Raw genomic sequence first — 17,752 nt, 5'->3', positions numbered from 1 at the left:
GGAGTTTTCTGTACAGCAGCTACAGCGTATAATCAAGGCCACAGAAAACAGACCTCTCCCCCGGTGGTCTCAGTATAATGATGTATGAGCTGCGGCCCATGAAACCTTAACCACGGTCCGGTGGTGGCCTAGCCTATGTCGTTGCCAGAAGCACGATTATGGCTGACTTTAACGTTAAATAAAGTAAAAACTACTCAGGCTAGAGGGCTGTAATTTGGTATATTTGATGATTGGAGGGTGGATGATCAACATATTAATTTGCAGCCCTCTAGCCTTAGTAGTTTTTAAGATCTGAAGGTGGGCAGCAAAAGTGCAGACAGAAAAAAAGTGTGGACAAAAAAAAGTGAGGATGGACAGACAAAGCCAGCACAATAGTTTTCTTTTACAGAGAACTAAAAATGGAATTTCGATTACAGTCGGCATGAAACAATGTCACCTAAATGTCAATATAATACTAATGACAATAGGATGAAGATGAAGACAAACTTTTAACTAAAGTAAACCGAAATTTATGGGTAACACCGAGCAGCATCTGAAAGTAATTAATAATACAACCAATATTGATAAAACAGAAACAAAGGTGCAATGTACAAAAAATATATTGTTAACATATACAATACTTCTAAAAGCCATAATATAATGAATCTTTGAATGAAAACAATTACAGCAATGATGCTCTTCTCTGAATTCCTAGCATGTCACTCAGATTCAAACATACTTATTGTTCCTGTCACCGAACACCACAATTCCATGAGGTAATAACAACAATTTTTCATTAAACTTCATTATGAGTTCTTAATGAACATGAAGACGTGTGATCTGGTAGGTCAATAAACAAAGATTCTTTACATGATAACACTGCTATTGAAATCATCAGCAATATAACCTGAAACAATTCAAGCCACTTATGACAGAGTGAGTGGTACCAGTGTATATTCAGAGGTTTAGATGCCGACTTCGACTTCATTAAAATGTACACCAAGCTGTTCTGATATTTGGGATCCAAGATATGGATGATGTTATCAAAAGAGCACTCATGAGTTAAGCACAAATCATACCAAAACTGAGAAAAAACTGTCATGATCAAGAAACAATGATAGGAAGATTAATAAGTACTTGTTAAAGTTTGCAACAAGAGTTTTGTGATCATCTCTACATTTTTCTTCTTCATCCTTAGTGTCCTTCACCCTCTGTCATAAACACCTGCAAACAGTTTGCAACAAAAACACCTTTAAATTCTCTTTCTCACAAGCTTTCAAAGCTCAATAATGTCTTTCATAAACTTCCTATGTGTAATTGCTGTAAAATGGGATGGAATCTGTGACTGAGTGCAGATGAGTCTTGATGAATTAAAATGTTCAAAGCAGTTTTCTTTCTCTTCTCTTGACTAAGGCATTTTTAGAACTTACTAAAATATCTGGGCATGCTTGAAAATTCAGCTTCTAAATCTATCATCATTTTATGCTTAGATGCAAAAACTGTCTAAGAGGGACCAAATAATGATGAAAAAACCGTAGGTCTTATAAATTAAAAAAAAAAAGCATCCATTTCTCTTTGGCAGTACAGAATGAGAGGTACTAGAAGTGGGATTATACCATAAAAACAGGTTTTTAGATCAAGAGAAGATCCAAATTATCTTTGACATTTGCAATTAGTTCCTATGAAAATACAAAACCTTGTCTTTATAGGGAGACTTATTCATACTGGGGAGGCAAAGCCTTAAATTAAAGGCTGCTTATGTGCCACCTTGAGCATCAATCTCCTTGTTACACGGGCAAGTAGGGGAAACTGGCTCTCATACCCCCATCTAACCCAACTAGCTCCTCTGAACCAACTGGAAAGTAGCAAAAGATTTCTCAAGACCACTTCCAAGTCAGTTTGCTCTACAAGCACCCCCTGTTTAGGAGTGGAGGGAGTCATGTCTACAAACTAATCATAGTCACACTCTGTTAAGTAATGCACTTGAAAGGATAGTGGGTAAACAGAAGGAGAGAAAAAAGGTGACCATTCACACACCATACATCTGACCATTCTCACCTTAAAATTTAAGAAAGATGCTATTCTGTCTAACATCATGCTGAGTCCCCACAAGACCCTAGGGCAAAGTATCCAAGGACTTATGGTGACATCCTGCAGGTACAAAAAGAACTAAAGGAAACTTGGGTGACAGGCCCCACCTGCCATCAGTACCTGTGGCATGTAAAGTTCCTCCTGAACACTGTGGAGACAGAAGGTCCCTTACCTCATTAGTCTGCACTTGGGTGTATATACTGTACTTGTATATTCTACATCTAAGCCCTCTGACCAGTAGGCCCATTCAATCACTTCATGATGTCAGAATGACACTATTCTTTGATACCTCTTTCTTATGTCTGCTCATACTCACAAACAGGCGACAGCACTCATGTCTGAGGTAGGTACCATGCACTTGGCAAGTAGTAAAGTACAGCCATAGCTGGATACAGCAGCATCTCTTCATCAACACCCACAAGTCTCAAAAGGAAGAGACCAAGAACACCCACAAAGTCTCAAAAGGAAGAGACCAAGAAGAACTCATATCTTTTGTCAAAAGCTCATGGGCCCTGTCTCTTCACCACAAATTCCAGAAGAAAAGCAAATGAGAGGGAGAACCAAGCTTCCAAGTGTTGCACTGCATAAGAGCACCAATGTAACTCTCCCACTCTCTTTACTATTGCCATTAACATCAAAACCACAGTCTTTAGCATCATATCCCTGTCTAAGGCTTTTCTCTATGGCTCTAACAGTGGCCAAGAGGTTTCTCAGGATTAGCATGACATCCCACTCTGGGGTCTTCATTTGCTGAGGAAGGTACAACTGCTCAAATGCATGGAAATATCAAGCATAAGTCAAGAGATCTGCTAAATAATGGCTGTCACCAGAGAAATACCCCTTGTGAGACACCAGTGAGCACACATACATGGACCACTGTGATTGGTAGATAACTGTACATTTTAGGACTGACTCATACATCTCTGCAACTTTTCAAGAAAACCCTCTTCCTCCTCGATAGTCTCCATCCATAAAGCATGACAGTGTACAAGGATTGGTGGTAACAACTGTCACCGCAGAGTAGACTAAGGGGGCAGTTCCCTTGGTCTTGCCGCCAGCAGCAACAGCAGGTTTGAGTACCATTCGGCTTGAGATCGCTTCAAGCCACCAAAAGCATCCTACGACTCAAGGTGAGCATCAGTCAGCTGAAAACTCTCGGGATCAGGCAGAACTAGGGAAAGGTATACGCATCAAGATTTGGTCAGTAGGTGCTGGAAGGCATCCTCAGGCAGAACTAGGGAAAGGTATACGCATCAAGGTTTGGACAATAGGTGCTGGAAGGCATCCTCCATCACCAACCAGGCATCCAATAATAGGAAACCGTGCACTGACTGTTTAGTGTTTGTTGTGTGGAAGAGGCCACACAGCAGATTCCATGAAGTATCAAACAATATTTTTGTTACGTTTGGGTAAAGTGTGTGTGTCAACGAGCAGTGGGCGGGAATATTCTTGGCTTCTGCATGCTAAACACAAAGAATGAGGGTCAATAGTGGACACCGTCATAAACCTCACACACAATCTATCACTTTCTGGCCATCTATGCTGGTCATCTTTACAAAGAGACAAAGAATTCTCATCCATTGTCCTGCTTAAAATGCACACCACAATCACAAAGGTTAGAGGCCCATATCCAAGCCATTCAAGCACAAAAGCACAGCCTTACACACAGCCAAAACGAGAGCACCAGTCTAAGAGAAACTGATGCCATAACTACTGTGTGTGTGTGTGCAAGCATCTACCCAAACCTCCATACAAAGGCAACTACCAAATCTGAAACCTTATTTCTATGCTTCAACTGGCCTACGCTGCACCAGAAGTAGATCTATATAAGAAAAATTGTTTGCATCCTGGTAGGAACAAATATTAAATATTTTTGTTCCTTAATTTCATTCTTTTATCACTGAATTTCTACAACCTTCATGTAACAAAAAATGTCTATGAAAATGATAGTGCAGTATTCACAATAGCCCTGGCAGATTAGTCTTAACTGACTGGCTATCCATCACCCCAATTTCATTAAAGTATCTCGACAAGCCTAGGATAAATTATTGTAGTAATGAGGATCATGAAATCACAATACTGTACATATATAAACTGATGATTTCTTGATATGCTTTGAATCTACAAAGAGGGACCATCATGCCAGCAAATACAAGGTATCGTACAATACTTGTAGACTATATCCTTCACAGTTTGATGTCTGCTACAGATGAAAAAAATGAAGTCCAATGAATGAGTGTTACGGTATTCCAGTCATAACATCGATGGCAGCTACTTTGAATGTTAAATCTTAAATTCTGATAAAATCAAACCTCTCAAAAGCATACTTAGACCAAAAAGAAAAAAACAATGTTCATTAGATAACCACAAATTCTCTACAATAATTTTGAACAATCCTTTTAACTCAACACATAGTACATGCAAAAAACTTCCAGTTCTATATTAACACCTAACTTCCACTGATAACAAAGGTTAACTTTTCACAGGGTAAAAAGAAACTAGGGTACATGAAGTTGCAAAACCCCTGCGTCTTTTGATAGTAATACAGATTTAGCATTTTACTGACGAAGTTTCCAGAGACTAGTAAATGATCTGGCATAGGTATCAATGACAATATCACAAAGACCAGTGTAGCTTTCTCCTCAGAACATGAACAGGTTCTCTGTCAAACACCAATAAACGCCTGTTTTTATGCTGCCATATTGGCAGAGATATGAGTAAACTCTACTAAGTCTGTGACAAAATCTGACTGTTGAAGGCAATGATTATACAATTAACACTTAAAAACTCACTGGAGGCTGTTATACATTGGTAAAGTGAAAAACAATTCTTTTACCTACCACAAACAATGCCACCTCACAGGCAATATGAGTAACCTAATAGGATTCTAGTAAATGACAGGTGCCTATATCAGTTTCAATCAGGCCCTTCGTCCAAGAAGTCATCCTAGTGAAAACTCAAGACAAGATTTTCCCATCTTTCACCACCTTTGTCAAAATAGACTATCATCCCGACACTTAGCACACAAAGGTAGGTGAGTATTACATACTAGAACAGTTTATTTTTCACTTTAACTGCTATCTGAAACTAAAGATGAAGTAAATGTCCTCAAAGTCTGTTTGCCACCTTCAAATTGTTAATTAGTTATCTAGAGTAAGTTGATATATTTTGGTATACCATTCAAATTATTCTAAACAATTTTCATACATATATCAACAGAGAGAGAGAGAGAGAGAGAGAGAGAGAGAGAGAGATGATGATGTTGTGCTTGCTCAGCAGAATGATCAGAAGTCAACAATATGATATGCCTGGCAGTATCAAACATGATTGTCTTCTCCCCTCAGAAAACTTGATACCAGACTAAAAGATGACCAATTGTTTGTTCTGCAATCTTGTGTATTAATGAAGCCGAAACAAACCTGAAGACACACTAAACTACAATAACTACATCCTGAACCAAGCAAAATTCAAGCATACTTCACATGTAAAACAAGCCAGATGACCTTATGTCATCAAAGGTTCCTCACATAAGTATAAGATAGGTCTTTAAATATCAGTAATCTCCACAGAAGTTACTTTTGCTAATGGTAAGCACACTAAAGGCTGTTCTTGTCAGTTATGCCTGCCATCCAAACAATCACCATAAATCTAAAAACTTTTGACAAAGTTAATTAAACTCCGTCAGTTAAGCTTACCATCCATACAACTACCGTAGATCTCAAAGCTTCTAACACAGTTAAGTGATCTACATGTCTAACAAGGTAAAGCAACAGACTGAACATCTGGAGTAATTATCCCTGCTAACCTCTACCCTTAAACTTTAACTGACTGAATTTCACATAATTTCCAGAGGAGAGTCACCCTTCTTAGCACCTAACTTAAGCCAAATACCAGACAACAATAATAAGAGACCAATCAACTCATTCAACATCAAAGATGATGCCCATGTGGGATATTTCACATTAACTTAAAGTTACTACCATATTACATTCTCAAACACATTAACATCCTCAATACCCACGCCTTATCCAGTCCATGATCAACAAAACTGCAAATCATAATTCTCTTTTTCTAACCATATGTCCTTTATGACATCATTCACACCTTTACCAACACTGCTTACCTCTATTCTCAACAACTGACCTCAGCCAAATATAGAATACTGAAATACTGCTCACACACTGCTGGCCTTTAAACTTATCCTTCATATTGGTTCTCCAGTGTGACAGCTTCCAAAATAACAAAGTTTAAAATAACTTGTACTTTTTCCTGGGTATAAAATCCAAAGCTTTCCCAAATGGAGTAATCCAGTGCATCGCACATAGTGGCTGTGTACTGACTAAAAAACAAAAGACTATCACAGACAGGACAAAAGACTATCACAGGTAGGCCTGAGGTATCTGCCCTGACCTCTCTTGGCCTACCTTGGTCAAAGTAGAGTCCAGCCCAATAAAGGACCTTTTGGTAGGACCTTTCACCAAAAAGGTATATCCGGAATGAATAGGGGTGGTAGAGGTGGGTTAGTGGTTAGGCCTTTATGAAAAGCTACAGATTGTACACCAAGGAAAAATACGTATCACTTGAAAATTCAGTACTGGTTCCTAAAGGGATACAAACCTTTGCTTTTCACCATGATACAATGTAATAATTTCCATACGTCACTTCAGTAATTATTCAAAATGATTAAATATCCATCTTCATCTATAAGGATTGGCCTAATTCAACCATTTACCATATATTATCTTACATGTATTCTGATTAAATAGCCTCCTCAGGAGTCCTTAACATAAAATTTAAAAAAGCACTGAAAATTTACATCCTACACACAATTAACCCCCTTACAGGATCTCAGACGAAATGTCAGTTTCAGGTTAATTTGCTTTAACGTCATGTAGCTAACTCTGTCATCTCCCTCAATGAGCTGAAGTGTGTGTTAACCTAGTTTCACTTTATAATTAACGTTTGGCAGTGTGACTTCAATTCAAACGTTGTTGTGAAACAACTTCCTCTTCAATCAAATGTGCATCTCTTACAATTTCTGATTACCATATATAGACTAGGTACCTGCAGCTAACTTCACATTACATGACTGTAAACATACATTTACGTGTGAGGATTCCTTCTTACAGGACATCTCTTAGAAACAAATATTTGATACAACTATTCATCTCCAAATAGTAACAGATATATATATATATATATATATATATATATATATATATATATATATATATATATATATATATATATATATATATATATATATATATATATATATATATATATATATATATATATATATATATATATATATATATATACATAAGCCCATATACTGTACATCAATGACTCCAAATCCGTTATTAAGCACGGCAGCCCCTTCAGAAACGAGCCCTTGACATTTACTGACAAACAAACTATGCGCCATTTTGATAGTACGTACAGAAAGAAGTTTACAACTTATCATGAGAGACTATGATTTTCATGAAAGCCGTTAAGCATACAACAGTCCTTGGGGAATTTTAATATCATGCATCTCATATCTTATAGAGGCTATCTTTGTCAAGCTGTCATGGTAGTAAAGTAAAGTTTTGTTGTGCACTAGCACGCACCTGTGTGTAAGGAAAGGAAAAAGCAGAGAGAGCTTGACAAGGAACAGGGGCAACACACAAAATGCTGGGAGGTAATTTTCTTTTATCTTATAATGTCCCTTTCCAAAAATAGGACAGAAAATAAAGGCAGCTTTGCTCAGTTCTCGTTAGCAGAAAATGCTGGAATATCAAATCAACTTTCCCATGGATATACTGTACAATATTTCTTTATTCCCACAAAATGGAAGGTTAGTCATTCTGCAAAAACTGCTAACTTCCTATGAGCACCACAGCCTAGAGGATTTGAGAAAATGCTTCCTATACATGTGCTGAGATGAGAAAGGTACATACTATATGAACCTTCTCTCTTCTCTCTATGGTTCTTTGAGATGATGTAGGTATGCAAAATCCAGTGGAATTTTTTCATAAGTTGAAGAACCCAGCTGTCTTCAAAAAATATGATCATTTTTATTTTTTTAATTTTCAATATTATTAATCAAGTATGCTTGGAATGAATGTTTCTCTGAAATTTAAGATATGAGTTATTCATTTACTGTGCAAATACATATAATAGATGATAAAAAATATACTCCAAGCATCAATGGCCACAATAACATAGTAGCTATAGTACTTACATCAGTCAAATCAAAATTATAATTATTCATGCCCTGCTCAATGTCACTATCAACATAAGTACAGTAAATACAAAAGCAATAGTAAAAGTTCCGTCTTTATTAGGCATGAGATCTGGGAGGCCAACTTGACAGGGGTACAGTATGCCATGGTCTACTTTAAAATCAAATATAGCCATCTTAGGTAAGTAGTGTACTAAAGAAAAATTAGCAAATCCCTGTTCTTACTGGAGAATGTTTGTAACCTGTTTTCTGCTCTCTCTGCACTTAATTTCGTTTTTTCATTAAATAGAAACATATTTAAAAACAGTGCCACAACTGATCATAATGAAAGATTAGTTTTCTCTTACTGGCAATGCAACAACTAAAGCCATCAATGGACCAACTGATGATTGTTTGCAATGGTATTCCTCCCTCATCAAATACTAATGAGTTTCAACAATGTTTACAAACTAAGATCTCTGGTGTGCAAGCATTAATAAAACTGCAATAAGCCCAAAAGTAAAGCCAATTAAATGTAGCTTCCTGTACAGAACTGTGAAAGTCATTATTTGTACTAAATAAACTTCACAAGGACGCATCCCAACCTAACTTCACCTACGACTCTGCAATTTTACTAACCTTTCTATGTAAACTTACCTGAGAAACAAGCATAAGAAAAGAACTGCCAATGCACTCTACAAATAACAATCTGCAACTTGCATAAAGTTCTATTTGGGTACCTACATTACTAAACTATGGTGATGACTATACAATTTTATTTGCATTCTTTACATGTTAGACAATGCTGGGGAAAAGAAACATTTATACAACACAAACTGAAGTTCAGACAATGATTTTACAAATATCTTATCTCACCTGAAATGGATGGAAAGATGTATGTAGTTATTTAAAACCAATGCACTGGCACTGGGGACAAAATGAACTTGAAGAAAATAAAATTAGTTCCAATACAATACTCTGAATTTATTTTACCAAGTATGCTAGACTTTGCTGTCACAACCCCACCTAGACAAGTGGGCATGTTGCAAATGAGCGAAATGAAAGATTGATATTTTGCTACTGCAATGTATGATAAAAGCAAACAGTTTACAAGTTATCTATATTGATATAAATAACATTTGCTTCAAATATTTTTTAATATGAAAAAGACTCATTATTTTTGTTACAAAAGACATATTTTCAGAAATACATCCTAACCTACTCTCCCTTAACCTAACTTAATATAATGTGAGGTGCTGCATCCAACCTAACCAGGGGAGGAGGGCACACTTTGCCTTAACTGATCCAAAAACAAGACTGCAGGTGAAGCATCATACCTTACTGGGAAGGTTTACTCAACCCCGTACCCTTCAGCCTCAATCAGGCACAGCATCCAACCCGGAAATTCTATGGCATTTTAATATGGAATTCATCATCTGAGCTGTTGGATGACAGCCATTTTAGTCTTTTGTATACAGGGAATATGATGGGTAAGCAAATAGGTGGCTGTGTATTTATTGATGCCATCTTAAAAGCATTTCAAAATTTCTTGGACACTGTTTTGGATGTGTTAATGATCACCTTTGTTTTTCTGTTACTTAGACTAATTGTCAGGCAACAAAAATTTCTTAACTTCTGGGGAAGTTCCTGGATATTTTTTAACCCATCTCAGTTTTATAAACCAAAATATTCAGTTGAACAAAGGCTGCTTTATGTACCTTACACTACTGCCTATTTCTAAAGATCACAGCCAGCTTATATCAATGACATTAACGGAGATGTACCCTAATCTAATGCTCCCTTAACATAACCTACCCTAAGGTACCATGCCCTAGGATAGGGTATGGTAAATGCCATAACCACTCCCCCATGAGTGCCTCATTCAGTACCTGCCCCACTCCTCCATGAGTGCCTCATTCAGTACCTGCCCCAATGTTAAAACATAAACAAGAGGCGATAAATATCTTGATAACAGTGAATTTCCAGTTGATTTTATTAAGATTTTTTTATTAAGTATAAAGAGATTCAAGAGCAGAGCATAAAAACTCCAATATCAAGATGTAGTAATAAACTAACATAATACCATGCTTTAGCCCACTAGACACGCCCAACAAGGCATCATGCATAACAGAACAACAGATACAATTATTCACCATATAAATAAATCATACTAGTATAAAACAACTCTCCTATCTTAGTGAGCTTGCAGTTTAGCCTAGCATTTCAGACCATTCCTGTTTGTATAATTAACTTCTTATTGGTTTTCCCCCCAATCCAAAAACTTATTTCCCTTTCCCAATGGGGTTCCCCATAACTATTGCCTTTTACGGGCTGCCTGACAAGAGCCTGTGCTGGCTGGCACATACAGTCAGAAGTTAACTTTATAAATCACAAGATAGCCAGTCAAAAAAATATACAGTTCAAGTATCCGAGGAGAGACTGAATTATTTTAAACCATTCTTGTATTTTGGACTTTAAAAACATTATCATCCTATTTTCTAATCTGCATTTTGAATGTTTCTGACCTTTGTTTTGTTATGGTAACAAATGACTTGACAAATTACACCTGCCGTCCTTACCCTAGTGCATGATATTGGTTTGAAAACAGTCCATAAACTTACCTTAATTTAAATGTGAACTAACAATGAGATTAAGGACCTTGGATTTAACTCAGCGTTTTCCCCCTCCCAAATCCATGCTTTCCGGTTGTGGTTCCCACAATTGTAGGATATAAGGGTGGGGTCCACCAACTCTAAAAGTACTCATTTGCTAACAAAACAAGCACCAGAAATGATATTTTCAAGTCCAAAATGCAATTATGGTTTAATGCAAATTAATACTTATCATAGAATTAACTAGTTGGGCTTTAAGGACTGCAAAATAATACCACTGTTACCTAGGCCTGCTTCCCGTAAAATTACAAGCCTGTGTCAACTTACCACCTCAGCTAAGTTCTTCACTGAAGGGGTGGGTAGAGCTTTTGGCTAGCACACTATTGGCCCAGCGTACGACTCTCCGAGCGGCCAATGAAGAATTAGAGGAATTTATTTCTGGTGATAGAAATTCATTTCTCATCATAATGTGGTTCAGATTCCACAATAAGCTGTAGGTCCCATTGCTAGGTAACCAGTCGGTTCTTAGCCATGTAAAATAAATCTAATCCTTCGGGCCAGCCCTAGGAGAGCTGTCAACCAGCTCAGTGGTCTGATTAAGCTAAAATATACTTAGCCACCTCAGCTAACCTACCTTACACTTCCTTTTTGCAATAAGGCTGGAAATGTGCTGGGGCACATTGTGCACATTTCGAAACCGTTTCAGTCTAAATAAATGTTATGTCCAATTAAAAGCAGCTGAATGTTTACTTGTGTTACCGATGATGATCAATTCGTTTAGGCTTAAAAGCACCACTTTTCCTTTCGGAGTGGAGGCGAGGGCAATGGACCTCTTCAGAACAGGTAAACCATATTACTGTTCACTAGCCTATGGGCACCCGCCCTACAACGGCAATACCAATTTAAATCATACGAGGCATGCGATATGTCTTCTATAAAAACTGCCTAACACCTCGAGTCGTAGTATCTCACTAATATATTTCAAACAAACTCAACAGACTGTCCTGAAAACCCGCTAGCCTACACCGGTAAGCAAATACATTAAGAAATTGAAGTTGACTCAATTAAATGAGTCACCGAACCGCACACTCACTGACAACCACCGCCTGTGCCATTCCTCGCAGGTATGTAACGTATGTAAACAACACTCACCTGGAACGAGAGTTTCCTTTTCCACATTCCTTGACAATTCCATCATAGCTTAAGAAAACAACACAGCACACCTACACATCTCAACTGCTAATACAACTCTGTCGCAAACAGACCCTCCAAGGGAATCGAGAAGCGCATCGGATCGCCTCTCGCTCAGTGACAGCTCCAAAGAGCACATTCCAATCCTACTTGCATGTGTCATGACTACGAGCCTAAATAAAATCTCATTGATTGACACTCGGCACATCGTTATATTAAATAAAATTCAAGAACGGAACAATTTTGGTTTAATATATAAATTTTCTACACATGAGAAATAAGAAAATAAGCTTCCCGGGAGTGTTGGCGATGTTTTAATAAAGTTCGTCAAGACTATATATCCGGTAGTAATTTAATTTTTAATTGATGATTAACGAGCTAATGAGTCATCTCTATTATTATAATAAAGCGTTTATAAAGTAAAACAGCGAACGTTTGTATATTCCAAAAAATACGAGCCTATTCATTTTCGAGACCGTCGTGGAGAATGGTAGCAGCAGTTGGCAAGTTGGTGCTCTTCGAGCTGGGACGAGGTTGTGCGAGAGGGACGGAAGGTCAACAGTGTCACGAAAATGGAAAGAAAGTATATGATCAAAGGGACTCTGAACTTCATATTGTTACTGATAGGTAAGTGTGTTGACAGTAACATGTTATAATAAGAATGATCAAATAGCGGTGTTGTCTGTGACTTAATTGCAACTGTAGGCTTCCACTGCAAGTGGGCTGGGCCTCTGGATTATAGCGTGTCGGAGCTTCCGTCATTTCCTTTTAAAATACAGCAGTTGAACTGTCTTTTTAATTTGCATTGTTCTGTTGAGCCTTTTATAAAATGGGATTCAGGAGTTTTAGTCTCGGACGCCAAAGTTTTAATTTAAATTAGCTATAGCCTATTCTCTGCGTAACGCGAGGCCTGTTTGTTAGTCGCCACATTATTGCTAGAGTAAACTGTAGAAATCAATTATTAACGTATTTTCATAATTACTGTAGGCAAGATTGTCTAGCTTACTAACAATAGGCCTAGCTTAGTCTAGACTGACTTGAGCAATTTTATCCTCGATCGTTATGTGGGTTAAGTATAGGTTAAGGTAGGTATATATACTAGCCTGTTGTACTTTGTTGGAGAGCTTTGCAATAGATCTTGTCTCTTTTTTGTGATTCTTAGGCAAAGGTACTGTACTGTACAGTCATTTAACATTTCTTAGGCCTAGTTTTTGTTGGGATATAAGCTGGTAGGACCCTAATGTGTCATTTAGGCAGACTGAAAGCAAACAGTTTTAATATGTATCTGTTGCTCAGCCCTTTCTTTGGCTTTGCTGTTGTGACCACTAAGTAATTCACTTCAGTACCCTGGGAATATAATGTTCTTATTTGTTAGGTGAATGATATTCCTCCTTAGTAAAATTTTATAAGTTGCCAATAAGACCCCAGGCAGCCATTTTTACATGGAAAAACTGTGGTAATTCTAAGCCGGCTGTCCACGGTGAGCTAGACTATGGCAATTGACATTTTTCTATGTTATTTTACTTGCTTTACAAGAATTTAAAGTAATATTTTGTCGGCCGGCTGTAACTAAACTGTAATTGACCTTTGAAGACTACATGACTTGAATTATATACCTAATGCGGGGTAGGTCTAAGCCGGCATTCCGCGGCGAGCCCCCCACCCCCCTCCATAGCCAATATGCAAAATTGTAACCAATAAACACCCCAAAAAATACCAACCTAATGTACCCTAGGGGTGTTTACTGGTTACAATTTTACCATATTAACTATGGAGGGGGGTGGGGGCTCACCGCAGAATGCCAGCTTAGACCTACCCTGCGTTGGGTAATTCAAGTCATGCAGTCTTCAAAAATCCATTGCAGTTTATTACAGCCGGCCGACAAAATATTACTTTAAATTCTTGTAAAGCAAGTAAAATAACATAGGAAAACATCAACTGCCATAGTCTAGCTCACCGCGGACAGCCGGCTTAGAATTACGAAAACTATTTTGGGTTTTTCATGCAAAAATGGCTGGGAAATGATAGGGCACCAAAAGAACCTAAAAATACCAACCTAACATAACGCAGCGGTTTACCGGTTACAATTTTCCTGTATTAGTTATGGAGGGGTGGGGGAGGTAGTATTGTCTTACCTTATAAGTCATAATTTGATACATTTTTTACTTATCATTTGTACATAGTGTTTATGGGGTTCAAAATAACGAGAATGAGGAGCTTTTTTCAAAAACATAGGGTACAGTTTCATATCATGTATAAACCACCTTCTTTGACATCACTATGAACCCCACAACTATGAGTTAGGCCATGACATAACTTTGTATCATTATGTTTCAATTATCGAATTGCCTAAAAAGATAGCATGGGAAAAATAAAGATTAGTGTTTTCAAGGCATAAGAAGACACTTGAGTGCTAAGTGTTGCAGTTGAAAGTAGTTATAATTTTCTTATTCTAACTGAGAACTGATACATACTTATATCCTAATGTGGATAAAGAAGTGGAGAAGTGATATAATTTGTGGAGATATTACAATAAATGAAAATAAATAAAATTGTATATACATAAAACATTTTACAAAAAACTGGAACTATGGATTAGGACAAAATGCAGACAGTTAAATGCTTTTTGTTTGAAAAGCTTATGAAAATTGAGAAATTCATTAGCATACACACAAAACAATGCATATGATAAGCAAACAGACGAATTGTAGTTAAGCTGACATCATTTGCTGTTCACATATTACTCATAAATCATTTATGGGTTAAGAATTTGGCTATAGGATAGGCTTATGGAAAAGTTGTTGCCCACATAGTAGCCATTGGCTGTTCAGATTTCAGAGTTGTATGTGTCAGAATTAGTGATACTTTAGATTTAATGGTCCATTGTAGCCTAGGCCTGTATGACGTTGGTGTTCATGTACTGTATCAAAACAATTAATTGCTCTACCAAATCAGCTTGCCTATGCAAGCGTATGATACTTAAGCATACTTTAAAAGCAAGAGGTTTCAGACTTCACAGCAGGCATGAGGTACGGTATATCAGCAAATTTCTGGTAATTCATGATATGAGAAAGTATTTTCATTTTCCTTACACAAAGAGTAGCTCAAGCTACACTTCATTTTGCCATGGCATATCTAATGCATGAATAAGTTTGTTTTTGGGTAGTAAAATCTCACCTATTCAGTTGACAGTCCAGGTGGTCATGCAGTTGCCTTCCCCAGTAAGGCCTGTGCTTGTGGTTCATTACCTTTTGCTCCTGCTATGCCAGCTGCTCTTGGCATGTCAGTGTAGAGCCATAACTACCATAGGTCAGTGTTGTAAATCCTTGGTATCCTTGGTGACCCAGGTTTTTTTGTTTTTTTTTTTATCACTTACCTTCAGATTGGGGGTCCACTTCTGCTATTCTTGCTTGGGAGATCAACCCCAAGGACACTCCTGCTGCTTTCATTATTCTTTGGGAGAAACCCAAGTGCTTCTCATGCAGTTTCCTCATTTGCCTGTATCAACCTTGTGCTCAGCTATTGTTGAAGAGAAGAATGAGACCGAAGACTGAAGGTGAAGAAGTGTAATCTCTCTTCTTTGTCCTTTTCCCCCTCCTCCTATATTGTAATTAGGGTCCTCAGGGCCTGTGAGCCTGTTTATGACCTCTCATCTTCTCACTCCTCTCTGGATAGCCTAGGAGGACTGTCCTACACTCTCCTTTTGCTGCCTACTTCTACGGAGGTGTTATATAGGAAGTTAACATTTCGCCTGTCTGGGAGGGATCTTTTAGGATCTGAGGGTCCTTTTCATACAGAAACCTTGCTGGCTTAGTTGGAGAGGCACTTTTTTGAGATTGCTTGGCATGTTACATCTGTTAGTGCATTGATTTCAGGGAAAGTGCCTTCATCAAACCTTATCTCACAGGTTGAACAAACTTTAAAGTTCTTCCCAGAGTTAAAACTGATGTTTGGTTGCTTTGATATGTAGATCAGTAGCTTTCCTGCCCTCCAGCTGATAGTAAGCTGCTTCTCCCATCTCTGACAATGTAAGACAGAAGATTTATGTACTGAGGCTACTCCCCTTTACGTTGGCTCATCACTGCCGGGCTGATGAACAACCTCCAACTAGGGAGACTGAGCAGAAGATAAGCTATTTCCTTCCCTGCTGTGGCGTTAGATGCCAGGGCATTCTCTGAGGCAGCATTTTTTCTCAGCCTGTGGTTGAACATGCTTGCTGACTTGGCTGTCATTTGTGTCACCTTAAGTTGAGCACATGACATTTCAGAGATTGATACCATCATATGCTATAAAATCTCTTGAGTTTCAAGAAAACAAAGTCAGTGGGAAATTTCCTTGTGTCATATATTTTTCGCTGGCGTAACCTTATGTCATTACATCAGTGAAGCATGCCCTGAAACATGCATGCTCATTCAGTATTTACTCAAGAGACACCCTCTTGAGTAAATACTGAATGAGCTAATTTATGAATAGAGCCAAGATTAGAAAAAAACAAAACTTGTGGTTTCCTGCAGATGTACCATAACCAGTAAGCATCTGCCTCACAACAAGTGCCCATTTACTTCATTATTACAAACATAAAACTTAGTGGTTGGGCAGGGTCTTGTGATCTATCCAGTCTCTACCCATTTGATCAAATTCACAGGATAGTACACACCCTTAATCACAAATAGACAAGATGTAGAGGTAGTTTAAAGAACAAATCAGTCCTGTAGACTGGGTAAATATTCATCCAACAGTTGTACATTATTGAGGTCTTTGTCTTGGCAAGAAATTAATGTGGCAGTGCTTCCCGCATAATAAATTTCATCTGGTTAGGGTAAACTTTTTATTAATACAATGATAGTAATTGTAAAATATGAAGATATGACAGTAGAAAGCTGCTGTGACTGACGTAGTTACAGTATGTGCATATTGACTAAGGAGAGTTTATAGACTTCATTTTGTATGATTAAAGGGTTTGTATTATATTGTGAATGTGATAACTACGTTCAAATTCCAACTGTCCTGCAAGGTACAACTTCCTGATATGATACATATCCAGGTGGGCAAAGAAGGTAGTGGAGGTAACCTGTCCACATATGATTTATGATATCCTTCTTGCTCCTATTTTCGTTTCTAATCTTCTCACATTTTAATGTGCATGTACCGTATGTACATTCTCTCTCTCTCTCTCTCTCTCTCTCTCTCTCTCTCTCTCTCTCTCTCTCTCTCTCTCTCTCTCTCTCTCTCTCTCTCTCTCTCTCTCTCCTTTTATAAAAATCCCTATTCCAAAAGAGATTATAAAAAACTCAACCTGATGTACTTTGCTTTCTTGGAGAGCCACTTACCTGGAGGAAATGGCAAATGAATCTGAATTATTTCTAAAAGATTATTCAAATGTTATGTCAAGTTGCGCTGACCGTCAAAGGAGATGTCATATATCTTGGTACAAATAATTACTGTATACTTATAATTTATTAAGAGCAAGTGATAATATTCACTGTTTCCTATCCATTCATATTACAGAGTTAAACCTCTCCATCTTACTTTGTATATCGTTCCCCACTATGTAATTTCTGCTGTCACCTCCCATCTGAGTTATTCCTCAAGAACATTTTATTAAAGTTTCAGTTATAAATGTACTGGGCTCATCAATTCCAGATATAACAGTATTGAGTGAATTTAATGTTTC

The 17,752-nt window shown here is 37.6% G+C and overlaps 2 protein-coding genes across 20 annotated transcripts in view; one reads left to right on the top strand and one right to left on the bottom strand.

The window, feature by feature from the left end:
• Orp8 (Oxysterol-binding protein-related protein 8) overlaps positions 1–12,225 on the bottom strand; it is a 420,271-nt gene extending 408,046 nt beyond the window's left edge. For 8 of the 16 annotated variants that reach the window (XM_067111122.1, XM_067111142.1, XM_067111123.1 and 5 more), the window contains exon 1: positions 12,040–12,195. In XM_067111122.1, the coding sequence (XP_066967223.1) occupies positions 12,040–12,085 (46 nt within the window). In that variant the 5' untranslated portion in view covers positions 12,086–12,195. Of the gene's footprint in view, positions 1–11,521; positions 11,931–12,039 lie in introns of those variants that run through there. The other 8 variants (XM_067111129.1, XM_067111145.1, XM_067111146.1 and 5 more) reach the window with 4 other exon arrangements.
• Positions 12,226–12,539: 314 nt separating this feature from the next.
• wun (wunen) overlaps positions 12,540–17,752 on the top strand; it is a 119,455-nt gene continuing 114,242 nt past the window's right edge. For 2 of the 4 annotated variants that reach the window (XM_067111118.1, XM_067111121.1), the window contains exon 1: positions 12,544–12,705. In XM_067111118.1, coding sequence (XP_066967219.1) covers positions 12,651–12,705 — 55 coding nt within the window. In that variant the 5' untranslated portion in view covers positions 12,544–12,650. Of the gene's footprint in view, positions 12,706–17,752 lie in introns of all 4 variants that reach the window. The other 2 variants (XM_067111119.1, XM_067111117.1) reach the window with 2 other exon arrangements.

The sequence above is a fragment of the Macrobrachium rosenbergii genome, chromosome 11 (assembly GCF_040412425.1).
Source record: "Macrobrachium rosenbergii isolate ZJJX-2024 chromosome 11, ASM4041242v1, whole genome shotgun sequence".
Taxonomy (NCBI): domain Eukaryota; kingdom Metazoa; phylum Arthropoda; class Malacostraca; order Decapoda; family Palaemonidae; genus Macrobrachium; species Macrobrachium rosenbergii.
This window is presented reverse-complemented; position numbering and strand designations above follow the sequence as displayed.